The sequence below is a fragment of the Lethenteron reissneri genome, unplaced genomic scaffold, assembly GCF_015708825.2.
Source record: "Lethenteron reissneri isolate LAM-NWPU_2019-01 unplaced genomic scaffold, ASM1570882v1 scaffold_540, whole genome shotgun sequence".
Lineage (NCBI taxonomy): Eukaryota > Metazoa > Chordata > Hyperoartia > Petromyzontiformes > Petromyzontidae > Lethenteron > Lethenteron reissneri.
This window is the reverse complement of record NW_026892062.1, coordinates 71,023-87,795: the sequence shown is the minus strand read 5'-3', so window position 1 is coordinate 87,795 and position 16,773 is coordinate 71,023. Positions and strand designations below refer to the sequence as shown.

Here is a 16,773-nt window from a genome sequence, read left to right as displayed (position 1 = left end):
ATAGCTGCCCCAGAAATGAGTTATCATTTGTGGGTCAAGTGGCTTCTGAAAATAAGCTAATACCTCATTGGATTTTACCTAATAAGATAACAAAATTGCTTAGTAACCTTTTTACTGATTTGTTTACTTTCCTATACCTTGCACTCCCATCGTATTTTTTGGATTGTTTGTTGCTGTAACGTTCAAACCCGCCCCTACTGGACATCTCTGAAAAAAGCTTAATAGCTCATCGGATTCCTCCAGTATGATTACATATTCAGATTTTGATTCTCATTGACATATCTAGGGCAGCTCGTGTTGGTAGTGAGCCCCGATGAAGGCCACCAAGGCGCTCGAAGGGGACGGAGTGGTCAACCGTGTCTGGTCCTCAGACCCACCCACCCAATCACTCAATCATTCAAATACGCAATTACCCACGGACATATTCACCCACTCACTAAATGACCCACTCAACCACTCACTCAACGACTCACCCACCCACTCACCCTCTCACTCACCCACTCAAGTACTCACTTAGTCACCTACTCACCCACTCATTCAATGATTCACCGACTCATTCACTCGCTCACCCACCCCTCACCCATCCACTCACCCACCTACTAACTCACCCACCCGCTGACCCACCCACGCACCCACTCGCCCATTTACTAACTCACCCATCCGCTCACCCACCCACGAACCCACTCATCTCCCCTCACCCACCACTCATTTACCCACTCATTAACCCACTCACCCATCCAACCACTCACTCAAATATCCACTAATTTACCCATTCACCCATCCAACCACTCAATTATACACTCACACACAGACTCACGAACTCACCCATTCACCCAATCACTCATTAAAAAATCCACTCACCCACGTTCTCATTCCCCACTCGCTCAATTACCCACTGACCCCCAAAGCACGAAATCATGTATCCACCTCCCTATTCATTGAATACTCATTTAACCACTCATTCATTCAAACAAACTCACTGACCCGCCAACTCACTCATCCACCCACCTAATCATTTACCAACTTAACCACCCACTTACTCATTAACACATTCACACATCCACCAATCTACACACTGAATTACCCACTCATTCATCCACCTACCACACACCCACCCACCCACTCACTCATTCACTAATTACCCACCACTCACCCATCTACCCACTCACCCACCCACCCACTCTCACTCACCCACCCATTCACGCACCTCCTCACCCACCCACTCACCCAATCACTCAATCATTCAAATACCCAATTACCCACGTACGTATTCACCCACTAATTCAATTACCCACTCAACTACTCACCACTCACCCACTCAAGTACTCACTCGGTCACCTAATCACCCACTAATTCAATGATTCACCGACTCATTCACTCGCTCACCCACCCACTCACCCATCCACTCACCCATCCACTCACCCACCTACTCACCCACCTACTAACTTACCCACCTACTAACTCACCCACCCGCGTATCCACTTACTAACTCACCCATCCACTCACCCACCCGCCCACGCACGCACCCACCCACCCAATCACCTCCCCATTCACCCACCACTCATTTACCCACTCACCCATCCAACCACTCACTCAAATATCCACTAATTTACCCATTCATTCATCCAACCACTCAATTATCCCCTCACACACAGACTCACGAACCCACCCATTCACTCATTCAAAAATCCACTCACCCACGTACTCATTCCCCACTCGCTCAATTACCCACTGACCCACCCAAGCACCAAATCATGTATCCACCTCCCCATTCATTTAATTACCCAATCAACCACTCATTCATTTAAACTAACTCACTGACCCGCCCACTCACTCATCCACCCACCTAATCATTCACCAACCACCAACTTACTCATTAACACATTCACACATCCACCAATCTACACACTGAATTACCCACTCATCCATCCACCTACCACACACCCAGCCACCCACTCATTCACACACTGACCACTCATTCAATTACCCATCCAACCATTCAACCGCCTACATCCAATTACCCACACACCGATGCACTCATTCATCCAGCACCTACCAACCCAACTTGCCACTCGATTTTGGTGTACCCAGTTGTACTGTTTGGCGGACAGAGGCAGGGGAACTTAAGATACTCGACCATTTTGGGACCTCCTTTGCCAGTACCAAAATATACTAATAGGGGTTTTCCCCTTTTTTCTGGCAACATTTGACTGCAAGTATTGTGGTTAATGTAAGCATGATGCCTTGCAAAAGGTGTCAGTTTTGTTGCCATAAAAAAGGGGAAAACCCCTATTAGTACTCGACCATTTGTTTCAACTGCTGTGCCAGAAGGTGGAACCAGCAATCTCTCTATTGCCAGTGAATTTTACGAGCCATTGCATCACAGCAGCCCCCTCCAGTATTTAATGTTTAACGAGGATCTCTCTCTCTCTCTGCGTGCACATCAGGGTAATATTTAATGAGGTGGTGTGGACGTCTCGCTGCTGCGTGATGGATGTGATGGCAGTGGGAAAGTGGGGCAATGGAACAGCGGGTCATTAGGGCAGAGTAGCACCAGCGCAGTGGACCAGCGGAGCATAGGGGCATTGAGGCAGTGGGGCAGAGGGGCAGTGGGGCCGTGGGCATTGGGGCAGCAGGACAGCGGAGCAGCTTGGCAGAGGGGCAGTGGGGCAGTCAGGGGGCGGATGTGTCAGACGAATCGCCTGATTATCTTTTCCCACCACTGCCTGTACACGTTCTGAAGAAGGGCCATTGCCTGAAACTTCTCTCATGACATAGTTGTCATTGTACCGCCGCACACACAGCCGGGACACTGCACACGAGCCAAGGCACATTTAACCAACCCAGGCAGCACTCACAATCAATGCAAAGTTACATTGTTTCCTCTAAGTTATGTCATGACGTTTATAATAAAAACAATGATAAGTATTACATAATACATTGGATTGATCCTATCTCTGAACAGAGTTAGTCTGTTGGCAGCAGTCATTGTCCAGTCCAGTCCTGGCATCTGCTGCTCAGTTTCCTTCCCCGGCTGCGGTCCCAGTGGCACCGTCTTTCCGGGGGTGTGTGTGGTGCGTGTGGTGCGTGTGGTGCGTGTCACGGGGTGGGTGGGTAGATGGTGTGGTGCATGTGGTGATAGCGGTCATGGTAAGCGCCGCACCACCTCCATCACCCCAACTGTGCGGTCGACCGGTCGCAACAAAACAGCATCATGCTGCGGAGGAGCGCACGGATCGCGTTCGCACACGAGCCAGGCCCTTTCGTTCCTGCACTACCACCTCCTCCTGTGTGGAGGTGTGAGTAAGGGTATAGAGGTGTGTGTGTAGGTGTTTAGGTGTATAGAGGTGTGTGTGTAGGTGTGTGTAGTGTATAGAGGTGTGTGTAGGTGTTTAGGTGTATAGAGGTGTGTGTAGGTGTTTAGGTGTATAGAGGTGTGTGTAGGTGTGTGTAAGTGTATAGAGTGTGTGTGTAGGTGTATAGAGGTGTGTGTGTGTTGGAAACATTTAGGCTGGCCTGCCTACGATCCATCCTGGGTTTAACAGGCTGGATTGTGTGAGGAGCTCACAAATCCTTGAAAGATCTGGGCAAAGTCCCATCGGTGAGCTCCTCCGGTAGGCAAGGCTGCGTTGGCTGGGTCATGTAGCCCGCATGCCCAGCTACCGCATGCCTAAACAGCTTTTGTTCGGCCGGTTCGAGGGGGCTAAAACACGGGCTAGAGAAGAGATGGAGTGATGTGGTACAGGAGGACGTAGAGCTGAGTGGACTTGCCGATGACTGGTACCAGTAGTGTCAAGATCGGCCTCAGTGGAGGAGGCTCGTGAAGGACGCTACTGGGCAGTTGGAGGCAGTCGCCCTCCAACAACAACGGAGGGCGGAGGAGCGACACTCACACAACGAGCGAGCGCCGGGTGCTAAAGCACAGCAAGTTGGTACGGTAGGGGGCACAGGTGGTGCATCAGCCAGTCATCTCGGTCATCGGTCAGTCGACCCGTGGCACCTGCTGGGTCTGCCCCGTGACCTCCTGCCAGCGGGCGTTCGACACTTCACGTGGCCTCAAGGTGCACTTGGCCTGGCACAAGCGTCGTGGTGACGTCACCGCCACTTAGTGGCGAATGGCGGTTGTTGTTGCATAGGTGTGTATGTGTAGGTGTGTAAGTGTGTAGAGGTGTGTGTGTGTAGGTGTTGTAAGTGTATAGAGGTGTGTGTAGGTGTGTGTAAGTGTATAGAGGTGTGTGTAGGTGTGTGTGAGTGTATAGAGGTGTGTGTAGGTGTGTGTAAGTGTATAGAGGTGTGTGTGTAGGTGTAAGTGTATAGAGTGTGTGTGTAGGTGTGTAAGTGTGTAGAGGTGTGTGTGTAGGTGTGTGTAAGTGTGTATAGGTGTGTGTGTAAGTGTACGGAGGTGTTCGGGGAGTAACCCTGGCAGCGTAACGCTGCTGGCGTCTCGTGCTGCCGCCTGTACCGCGCCTTGTCCACCAGAGGGCATCGCCTACCCACGGGTTGTGTGGCGTCAGGGTGAGAAGTGGAGGGTGGGGGGAGGGGTCCGGGGATGGGGGGGCTGCTGCTGCAGCGCTCAGCAAGGGGTCGTGCTTGGTGCACCACTGCCAATTCTTTATTGCATCGATCTATCTCATTCTTTGTCTCTGCTTTTATTTCCTTGCGCCCGAGTATGCACCGCTACTTGTGGTACCCTCTCTGTACTCATTGGAGAGCCACGTCCAAACCACTAAATCTTCTTGTTTCTTGTGTGAAGCCCTCTCCAATATTTTATTTGATTTCTGCAAAAGGGCTGCTGCCATGACTGTGGAATGGTTGTCACGATTGACTTAAAATGTCGCGGTTCGATCTCCCAGCCTGGCCTTGAAAACATTGACCAGGATTCTTACAATTCCCTGTTTTTGTCCACCCACAGTCCATCGGTGGGTCGAGTGCAGTGGGCTAAATGGCGAGTACTCCCACCTCTTTCAAGACGTATGGTCAGTGTGGAAAAGTTGGCCAAAAATACCCACCGGATCAGCACTCTAGACCTCCCTCTAGTGGGGGTTCTTTCACCAGCAGTTGCATGAGCAAGTAATTGCAGGGCTGCACCATTAACCTCACGTGTACAACAATCATCTGGTTTCCGTGCATTTCAGAACTCCTTGATCCAGACCCCAGCATCCCAGTGGTGCAGGCTCAGTGCTCTGCATCGGTGTTACCATTGCGCCGTTGCATCTCTGCAACCACGTGCCACCCGTTGCCGCGTGTAACGTCGCTGCACCCTGTGCACCGCACGTGTCAACAGCCCCTGCCGCTGCTCCGCCGGGACACCGGCTTGATCCTGACGATGTCTCAGGAGCAGGCCGCCTGCCTCCTGGCCAACGCCTTCTTCTGCACGTTCCCCCGGAGCAACGCCACCGGGACCCGGAGCGAGGACTCTGCCTGCCCCGACATCAACGTCAACAGGTGCAGCAGCAGCCCCATCACTGTGCATTACACACCGAACACCGTGTGTCATGCAGTACACACACACAGATGCCATGCTCTTTCTATGTAGAGTATTTCTTGCTGTATATGTAGCGTCGGAAATGCAAAGCACACACCACACTGTATGCTTACCTGTAGTTGCAGGCACGAGTCTGCAGGGGGTGCCACCCTGAGTTAGAGAGAGAACCGGGACCGTTGAGAGGCCGAGTCCCCCCCCCCCCGACCCCAGGTGAGGGGTTGGGGGGTTATTCCAGAGCCACCTGGAAGGTTCCAGAAAGGGGGCAGTACCGGGGGTGGAGAGTCCCCGAGGTGGGTAAAAAACGGACCCCAGGACGGCCCGAGGCAGTGCTCTGAAGACGAAGAATGAAGACCGGCTAGGCAAGGACCCTGGGACCCTGGGACCCGGGACCCGACGTCCTTTAATGGGCCGGGGCCGAGCACGGACCAGTGGTCGAGACCCGCACCTTGGCTGGGTCGGGTCAGCATAGCCTCCCCTAGGCCACCCTTAGTCGGAGGACTCAGAGCCCGTAGCCCCAGTGATAGGGCACGTTAGCCCGGAGGCCATACCTCCCCAAGTAGTGGGAGTAAAAGGGGCTTCTGTTATAAGATTTAAATAAACCGTGTTGCCTCTAAGCTACGTCTCCAGTCTCCGTGGGAACCCACTACATATACACAAGAAATGCTGTTCTACACATAACGGCCATGCCATGTTTCAGTTCAAAGTAACGCTGCAGTACGTGCACAGGCTATGCTCCTTTACACATACTCTGTATTATACGGCACACACTTTCATGGTGCTGTGTACACGGTATATGATGCGTTACACATAGGCCATGCTGTATTATAAACTCCGTTCAAAGTATCAGTTTATCGTAGCCAATGCCACTGTACAAAGACAAAAATCCCCCTCATAGCCTTAACAGATTTTTGAGGCAAGTGGTGTTAGTGAGCACCTAATGAGGACTGGCACAGTACACAGGGGAGTGGGTGGCCAACACCATGCCCAGCCGCATTTGTCTCCCTCGTGGTGATGTGTACACACTGCATCAGGTACTCATTTGAGGTTGAGTCGACCATGGGGAGGCCCAGGACCGGTTCAGATATTTCCCACTGTTATACCGGTAGGAACAACAGGTTCCACACTGCCCACCAGGGATTATTTGTCTGTCGTGCATATGGGGAGGGGAGGGTGGGGGTGGGAGGGGTGGGGCTGGGTGGAGAGGGGAGGGTGGGGAGGGGCTGGGGGAGGGGAGGGTGGGGAGGGGCTGGGGGAGGAGGGGAGGGCTGGATGGGGAGGTGGGGCTGGGTGGGGGGTGGGAGGGGTGGGGCTGGGTGGGGAGGGGCTGGTCACCCCGTGGTGCCCTTATAAAACTCAACGTTTAACCTACACACTACACTATACACGACACGATAAACTACACCAGGGGTCCTCAAACTACGGCCCGCGGGCCACATGCGGCCCACCGAGGACATTTATCCGGCCCATGGTCACTAATTGGGCTGCGGTGGTGGGCACTCATTGGGCTGCGGTGGCGAGCACTGATTTGGCTGCGCTGGCGAGCACTGATTGAGCTGCGGCGGTGAGCACTGATTGAGCTGCGGCGGTGGGCACTCATTGGGCTGCGCTGGTGAATGGTTCAATGGGCCAATTGACTGGACTTGCCCCCCAGGCCTAAGGCTGCCAGCCCTCCCCTGGCTGTACTTGACTGGCTCTCCCTCCCTCAGCTCACTCACTTGCCCCTCGGCTCCACTCCCAGTGATATTCCTGTGTGCTGAGTAAATGATAGAGGGGTAATAACAGAGTGATCTCTGATCTCTGGAGGGGCTGCCTGCTGTTTTCCCGTGCTGGTCAGTGACAGACAGCCGAGGAGTAGGAAACCCAATTTAAATGACAGTAAGTGCATTTATATTCTGATTGCTATTCAGTTGTATGAGGTTATATGTTGTATGTTGTGTAAGCCCCGGTTCATACTGTTGCGATCTCTGAGCAGTGCGAGTTCAGCCATATGCTTGTATGGCTGAACTTGCATTAGATTCGGAAGAAAAAAGGCACATGTGCCTTCTTTTTTCCTGCAGTGGAATCGGATCGCATGGGTCTTCTCCCCCATGCGATCAGATTCCTATGCGAGTTCGCAGATCGCACTGCGATCTGTGAACAAAACTGCAGGTGTAATTAACTTTTTAATGGCACCCGCACCAGTGTGAGCCTGGGGTAAAAGCGGAGTTCCCCCAATCAGACAGCATTGATGGGCAGTGCAGTCTGTATGTCTCTGTGTGGGCAAAGTTATTGCTGGTATATTGTTTTTGTAGCGCTATATGTATATTGGTATTTTACTAATAGCAATTTTGACTCCCTTGGAAACAATGATGTCAAGAAAGAGAAAAATTGACTCGGAGTGTAGGATATTCAAAGAACAGTGGACTTATGATTACTTTTTCATGCAGTACAAGGAAAGAGCTGTGTGTCTGATATGCCAGAACATAGTGTCTGTGTTCAAAGAATACAATTTACGTCGACACTATGAAACTCAACATAAAGATAAATATGATTGGTCGGAGAAGTGAAAAAAGATAAAATATTAAAACTGAAAAATACACACTACAATGACAATAGTTTAAAGTTTAAACTATTGTCATTGTAGTGTGTATTTAATGTGGCGCTGCACTCTGATGTTGTAGGAGAAAACATGTATTAAAAAGTCTATTTAATTAAGTAGAACGTGTTGTCTATATTTATTTAAAGTTGCGCATTTTGATGTGACGTCACATTTATCAACCCCCCCCAATCGTCACACATGTCTGACCCCCCCCCAGGTGCGTGACGTCATTTATGGACGGCCCCCGAGTCCCCTGCCTCTGAGAGTTCCCAGCGGCTTGAACAAAAAACCTTCAACCTCGACAGACAACGCGAGACCACTACCACCTCTGCCACCGCCTCCTGTCAGCACTGTACTGGCCTGCGTGCGGAACTTCTTCCGCACCGTACGTAGCTAGTCCGAGGTGCTAATTTAGGATCCCTCTCCAACTTCCACCTCTTCACTGCCCCCCCCCCAGACAGGGCAACGTTGACAGCGGGCACGGGCTACGGAGCATGGATCCCGTGCAGGAGAAATGTCGAATGTGCGTGGGGAGCGTCAGCGCAGCACGCGGACACGGCGAGTCCAAGGTGCACGCACACCACAGGCGGCGCAGCGAGACCCCAGCAAGTCTGGACTTGCGCGAGAAAAATAATAAAATTATCATCTAAATCACTCAACACGAATTGGTTAACGCTTGTCACTGATAATCCAGAGTGACGCCTCGCGTGTCGCTTGTTGTTGTGTTTGTTACCCGGGCATGGCAGCTGCGCGTATTGTGCGTCGTGTTGTGTGTGTTAGTCTGTAAGTTCGTTGTGAATGTTGTGGATTTGCTCTCCAGCACACAACCGATTAGTGCTGTGCTCGTCACGAATTGGCCACGTTCTGTTTACGTGACAAACCCCTTCCTAGTTGGCTGTGTCGGGTGGTGGCGGGTTTAACGACACATTTATATTTACGCGATTTAACCCAAACACGTCTAGTATGTAACTGTGTCTGTATGTGTATCTATGCTGTAGTGTATGTGATTCTATGTACCCGTGTATGTATGTTGTATGTATTTGTGTGTAACTGTGTGTGTAACTGTGTTGTATGTGTATGTATGTGTATGTATATCTGTGTGTAAGTTGAACTTCTTCCGCACCGTACGTGGCCACGCGTGGTGATCGCGGGCGAGGCCGAGCGACGCGAGAGGGGTGAGGGGGGGGGCAGCTGCGGTCGCCCCCCCCCCGCGCCCTGGGGGCTCCGTCACCGCCACCGCCGCCCTGGGGCCTCCGCGCGGGCGGCGCCAGGAGGAGGAGGCGCCGCGTGATGCACAAGTCGCCGCGTGTCCCCGTGGTGAGCGCCGGGAAGGGCCGTCACGTGGCAGTGGCGCCTACGAACGAACCTCCAGCTCACCAGGGGCCATGTCACCGCCGTCTCTCGCCTCCACCGCCTCCACCGCCGCCGATATAAACGCGGCAGTGACGAGTCAGACGGCGGCAGTCATCGCAAGGGACGATTGGACATCCCCGACGCGAGCTCGGCACGAGATCCGTCTTCGTCGTGGTCATCCTGCACGTGGTGCCGAGGGGCTGCTGCTGCTGCTGGGAGCGCGTCGCGTGCAGGTGCCCGCGTGAGCTCGCCCGGGGGGAGTTGTCGGCACGACGACCCGAGGCCGCCCGAGCCGAGCGGTGACAATGGGTCTCCTTGCGTCGCGAGTGGCGTCGCTGCTGGGCGGAATGTTCACTCAGCAAGCGCGCGTGCTGCTGCTGGGTTTGGACGCGGCCGGGAAAACCAGCATCCTGTACAAGCTCAAGCTCGACGAATCCGTGGTGACCATCCCGACCATCGGCTTCAACGTGGAGACCGTGCAGCCCATCAGGAACGTCACCTTCACCGTGTGGGACGTGGGCGGCCAGCAGAAGATCCGCGCTCTCTGGAGGCACTACTTCCAGAACACGGACGGGCTCCTCTTCGTGCTGGACAGCGCGGACCGGGAGCGCTTCCCGGAGGCTCCCGCGGAGCTGGACGCCATCCTGGACAGCCCCGAGATGACGCGGGTGCCCTTCGTGCTCCTCGCCAACAAGCAGGACCTCCCGCGGGCAGCGGCCACCGCGGAGGTGGCGGAGGCGATGAAGGCGGTGAAGACGCGGCACGGGCGCGAGTGGCTGGTGCAGGGCTGCTGCGCCCGCACCGGAGAGGGCCTCCTGGAGGGCGTGGGGCAGCTCTCCCGCTTCATCAGCAACTCCAGAGCCTCCTCGGGGACAAAGTGAGCTCGGCTCGGCAGCAGCAGCAGCGGCAGCAGCGGCGGCGGTGTCACTCCAAGGCGGCGTCTCTCGTGCACGTGGGGGGGGGGGGGGGGCTTCGAGTTGTGTCCACTGGTCACGAATTCACTCGAGTGAACGCCGTCATTCAAACAACAGCTCGCTGTGTGTGCCTCTGCATGTGTGGATGTCTCTTGGTGCGCTGTTGCTCTGGTTGTCCCTCGGGGCTGCCCAGAAGTATATCTTTCCCTGTGTGTCTTCTCTGTGTATGTACCTCGTGTCTGTTCACGAGTCCCTGTCCTCTGTTTTCACGTTGGCATGTTCAGCCCAGATGATGAACACGAGAGATTTAGCAGTCTTTTGAAATACGTGGTCAACCAGGTGAGTGTCTAACTGTGTTGTTGGCCGACTGGTTTGCATCACGTGATGGTTCCAAGGTCTGTTGAGTTTCTCGTCTCCCATCTTCTTGTTGCATTTGCTTATGTGTAGTTTGCCGTTCTCTGTGTGCCATGTACGTGGGTGTCCCCCTGGTGTTCCCTCGCTATATGTTTCACCCCATTTCCACCTGATGATGAGCGCTTGTGTTGCGTTCAAAACGTCGTGATTCATTTTAATTTTTTTAATTTACATTTTATTTTATTTCTACATACGTGTCTTTACCGGAAAAAAAACCAATGCGTGAAACAGCTTGTTGTGAAAGACTCAATGCAGAGATCGCTGGGTTTGGTCTTCCACGAAGCTGCTCACGGTCCACCCTCAACCGCATCCACTGCACAAACCACGGCAGTAGATGCGGACACCCTGATGCACAAATGTTAATTAGAAACTCTCCAGGAGCCTGCGACTGTGGCCATCCAGAACAGGACCGTGCAACGGGTAACGACGCAATGCCCGGTCCACAAACACGACGGAGACGTCGCAGCGATACACTCACTACCACTGCTTCTTCTCACGCGGTGATCTGGGCTTGCCCACCTGGATTTGACTTCATAGTCGTCTGCTGTGCACCTGCATCAGCAGCCGCACGAACGAAGTAGCAAGCAGCAGAAGAAGAGAACGCGGTCGCGTCCACGTGCACGCGCCCCGCGACTGCGCGTGCCTCTCGCTGCGAGGGAACATCCGCATCGTCTTCAACTGCGGACTGGAGTTTCACATTCGACGGCGGCTTGTCGCTCTGTGATTCCACACTGGGGGGCAAACGCCTCCCCCGAGTTGATTCCGTTCCGCGCTTTCCTTGCAGCCGTCGCGTCCGCGGCCTCCGGATGCTTGGGTTCATCTCGTCATCTCGACGGGTCATCTTTGACCGCTCGTGGTTTAGATATAAATATGTGAATGGCATCTGTAAATTAAAAGGGGCGCAATCTGTGCAAGTTCTTTTCATTGAAGGCACTTTAATGGCTCGTCTCATTTTCAGAAATTCTTTTATAGACCAAACAACATTGTATAATCTTAATTTTAAGTTTTCGTGACTGCAGGAATCCATACTCTTTGGTTCTTTCGGTAAAGTCACGTAGGTAGAAATAATACAATTTTAAATTAAATAAATTTGTATTTCTACCTACGTGACTTTACCGAAAGAACCAAACATTGTATAACATCTGTAGATAATTGTAGCATTTGTCGTTCCCGTCTTTCATACAAATGAGATTGTTTGACCATAATGGTTAAATTCATCAACGTAATATTGATTTAAAGCTTTCGTGACTGCAGGGATTCATCTTCTTGGTTCTTTCGGTAAAGTCACGTAGAAGGGAAGTAATAAAATAATCAAAATAAAACATAATAAAATTATTCTCACGACGTTTTCGGCCACAACGCAAGCAGCCGTCCTCAGGTGAAAACCAGGTCCGTCGAGGCGACAGAGTCTGAATGAAACAGCACACGAGCTTGGAGCATATATATAAGCTGGGCGCCTTGACAAAGGAATTTGCATATCAAGAGGAATTTAGCATATTTATGGGAAATGCAGGAATGTGATTAGTACTACATATGCATGTGCATTATGCAGGATTAACAGCATCAAAGGGAGCTGCAGTTGCTGCTGCAGCTCTTCCTCTTGATATGCAAATTCCTTTGTCAAGGCGCCCAGCTTATATATATGCTCCAAGCTCGTGTGCTGTTTCATTCAGACTCTGTCGCCTCGACGGACCTGGTTTTCACCTGAGGACGGCTGCTTGCGTTGTGGCCGAAACGTCGTGAGAATAATTTTATTATGTTTAATTTTTATTATTTTATTACTTCCCTTCTACGTGACTTTACCGAAAGAACCAAGAAATTCATCAACGTACTCAATTTTGGTACCGTTTGTGTTCACATGTTCTCGTAAACTGTCGTCAATTTGTTCCTAGCTTTGCACTGCTCGATAAAATCTTTGATAAAATGTAAAATCTACTTTTGTTATATGAAAACCAGGACAATGTAATCAGCGCAATGTAAATGTGTAAATTGTTTAGGGTTGATATTCTCTCTGAATTCGTTACCACGATGGTGATGCGGCGTTACCTTCACTGCTCGTGTTATTCAGTCACAGATTATTTACATTCCTCGTTGTTTAAGACTCGCTAACTACGGATGGTGTATACAGGACATATCATCGAATGCCTTGTGGTATAAATCTATGACAGCTTGATCAATGTATTTGCCGTACGCATTGTAATTAGTTATTTGATTGAAGGTGGCCTGATGTTGATGATTTCATGAATTGTTTGTTTAGTCGGTTTGTTGTCTAATATATCAGATTTTCATTGAATAATGTTGATAAATATGTTGTAGATGCACGAACCGAGGCTGATAGTCGAATGATTATATTCTTAAGATCCAATCGCCACGTTTGTGCAATAAAATAGTTTGGGATCAGACAGTGTCGTTACCGTTAGATGTTCTCGGATTGTGCGACCTAATTTACATCTTGCTTCAAGCAGTTCTTCTTGACTCGAGTTTAATATTGTTGCCCGAGTTTTCATCTTCGGACGATTGCACGATTTAACGTGCCTATTAACGATGTAAAAGTATCCCTAGACGCAGCTGATGATACAACTACTGGCTCCACAGAAGCAAATGAAACGTGTTACTGCATTTTAAAGCCTTAACATTCACCACTTATCATTTAATTTTTCATTTCTTTGGTATAGCCCTGTGAGCCATGCGGCTCTTAAGTCGGGTGCAACCGCAACAAACAAAATATGAACAGAGAAAAGAAACATCCTCGATAAACCAGCAAATCTTCCAAAAAAAACGTATTACAACCCTGTGGGCACAAATCACAGTGTGATGCAAGTCAAACAACAAACAACCATAAGACAATTTAGATTAACCATATGTTTTCTAAATCACCAAAATAAAGCTATAAAAACAATGTAACAGTAACCATAGGAACTGTGATTCTTAATTTAACAATAAACGATATACATAACATGTACGACCGAACTTGTAGCCATAGCTGGCAGCATGACACTCCTTGTGTATGATGTGTGAGTCAGCATATGATGAGTTAGTGTATGATGTGTGAGTGAGTCAGTGAGAGTGTGAGTGAGTGTATGATGAGTGAGTCAACGTATGATGAGTGAGTGTATGATGAGTGAATTGTGTATGATGAGTGAATGGGTCAGTGGTTGTGTGAGTGAGTGTAAGATGTATGACTGAGTCAGTGTATGTTGAGTGACTGAGTCAGTGTAAGATGAGTGAGTGAGTCAGTGAGAGTGTGAGTGAGTGTATAATGAGTGAGTCAACGTATGATGAGTGAGTGTATGATGAGTGAATTGTGTATGATCAGTGAATGGGTCAGTGGTTGTGTGAGTGTAAGATGTATGACTGAGTCAGTGTATGTTGTGTGAGTGAGTCAGTGTAAGATGAGTGAGTATCACAGCCTCCTTCCCGCCATCACGGCCTCCTCTCCTCGGCTCTGTCGGCTCCCTCGGCTCCATCAGCACCTCCAGCCTGCGACTGCCGAAGATATGGGGATGACGAACCAGGAGCCGTCCTGCAAACCTCAAGGATCAGAGCCATCATTTTTATGGCGTCATCGTGTCGTGAGCTCCGTCAAGCGTCTTGAGTGAAGGCGCTGTCCATTTCATTCGTTCATCGCGCAGGGCTCGGGAAAGGACCTCTTGCGACTCGGCAGCGTTCCCATGAACTGCTTCTTGCCGCCCGAACACCGCTGTTCATTAGATGCTTAGAAACGTGATGTCTTTGTATTATTACACGCTTTTATTTAACTCACTCTGTTGTTGTTGTCGTATCCTAAAATCTTGTAACTGAATTTTAACCCACTTCCCAATGTGGTATCGACTGCAAAACTTGGTATATTTATGTCATACTGATGACAATACTATATTCTATCATAAAAAACATAAAAAATATATATTTGTAAACATAATTTTTTATATGTTATGTTTCGGCTTGGGTCTCATTGTCCACGCTCAACTGATGTTGGCTGTAAATCAGCACGGCCCCTGACGTGATGGCAAGCTTCGGGGCCACGTCCTGGAGTCGTGGAGTTCTGCCATACGAATACGGTACATTTCATTAAAGCGTGTTTTTAAAAAAGTACTTTTAAATATTACTTATTACCTCAACGGTTAGAAATGGGTGGAGCAGTGGGCGTAGTGGTTAGCGCACTGTTGTCTGAACCTGGCCACATGAGTTGGATTCCTGGGCACGACTAACATGACCAGCGTGGTGAAGTATGATCACAACCTTTAATGACTGATAGGGAATGTGGTGGTCTTCAGCCGGCAGTCCCGCGGGACGAAACTTTTTTACTTTTCTAACTTATTACATAACATGTATTTGATTAAGTTATGTTTATTCATTTCAATGGCCAGTAATAAGAGGCACACGTTATTACCAAGTGTGAATCATTATCCAATTTAGCTCATAGCTGCTCACCAATGATATTCTAAAGTTGACAATGTTTATTAAAAAAGTCTGAAGTGTTCAAAAATAATATCAGTCTATTAACACTTCAGACTGTTTGATTAAACAGTCTACTTGTTTTTTTCTTCATTCACCACTTGAATTTAAAACGGGGACACGCAGTGTGGTGTCAGGGAGTGAGATCACTTCCCAGGTCACTCGAGCGAACGAGGGGCCGTCCATAAATGACGTCACGCGATTTTGGACGATTTTTGACCCCCACCCCCCTCGTCACGCGGCGTCACGAAAAGTCAGACCCCCCCCCCCCTTAAATATGACGTCACAAAGCTCTGCCCCCCCCCCCCCAAAATAAAACACGCTTCAAATCGCTTTAAAGTTTAGAGAGTTACGTGTTTAGAGGTTGTTGGATGTTGAATGGTTTAGATGGTTAGTAGTTGAGGTTATAAGGGTATGTGTTTAGGGGTTTAGAGGTATCGGGGTTTCAAGGGTTAGTGATTTACAGTGTTAGGTGTTTAGTGGCTTGAGAGTTGAGGGTTTAACACCGAGACTTTCACAACTAATATTGTCCATAATAAAGTTTTTTTTTGGGTTAGTCTCCAACACTAAATGGCACTTTTTGTTGATGTGACAAATTTTACTAATTGGCTGTTTCGGGTGGTGGTTGGTTTAACGACACGTTTATATTTACATAATCTAACAAAAAAAAACCTTTATGGGTTTAGAGGGTTCCGGGTGTAGTGGATTATGTGTTTAGAGGGTTAGCATTTTAGGGGCATAGGTGTTTTAAGGGTTAGGCGTCTAGAGGGTTCGTTCTTTAGAGGGTAGAGGTTTAAATGTGTTGGGATTAGGTTAGAAGATGAATCCCTGCATTCACGAAAGCTTTAAATCGAAAATTAGGTTACAGATTTAGGGTTTTAGAATGTTAGGGTTTTGAGGGTTAGGGTTTTAGAGGTTGAGGATTTAGGAGGTTATGAGTTCAGAGGGTTAGGGTCTAGAGGGTTAGTTCTTTAGAGGGTTGTGGTTTAGATTGGTTGGTATTTAGAATGTTAGGGATTTAGGGTTTGAGAAGGTTAGGGTTTCAAGGTTTAGAGGGTTAGGGATTCAGAGGGTTTGGTTTTTAATGGCTTAGACGGTTAGGGTTAAAAGAATAAGGGGTTTAGAGAGTGAGGGTTTTGGTGGGTTAGGGTTTTTAAGGGTAAAGGGGTTGAGGGTTAGGGGTATAGGAATTTAGAGGGTTAGGGGTTGAGATGGTTAGAGTTTTGGGGGTTTAGAGGTTAAGCTTTTAGAGGGCGAGGGGTTTAAAGATTAGGGTTGTAACAGTAAAGGGGTTGAGAGGGTTAGCAGTTTAGATGGTTATGGATTTAGATAGTTAGGGGTTTAGAAGTTTAGAGGGTTTTAATTGTTCGATGTTTAGTGGTTAAGGTCTCTGTGCGAGTCCAACATGTTTGTATGAGTCTATGGTAAGATAAAAAGAGTTCAGTTTAATTTGTATATTTCGAAACAATTTGTTTACCTTTCCTGTGATGTTTTTGTATTGTATTTTTGTTGTTATTTTCTGACCCACCCGATTGGACGTCTGTGAAAACAGATCGTTATAGCTTATCAGATTC

The 16,773-nt window shown here is 49.3% G+C and overlaps 1 protein-coding gene across 1 annotated transcript; it reads left to right on the top strand.

The window, feature by feature from the left end:
* Window positions 1-9,721: 9,721 nt before the first annotated feature.
* On the top strand, window positions 9,722-10,302 carry LOC133339903 (uncharacterized). The gene has a single exon (XM_061548023.1). The coding sequence runs from the start codon at window positions 9,722-9,724 to the stop codon at window positions 10,295-10,297; it is 576 nt and encodes a 191-aa protein (XP_061404007.1). The 3' UTR covers window positions 10,298-10,302.
* The last annotated feature ends 6,471 nt before the right edge of the window (window positions 10,303-16,773 follow it).

What these genes read in the sequence shown, in the direction of transcription:
- LOC133339903 (XM_061548023.1), top strand. Translation starts at nt 9,722, where the DNA reads ATGGGTCTCCTTGCGTCGCGAGTGGCGTCGCTGCTGGGCGGAATGTTC.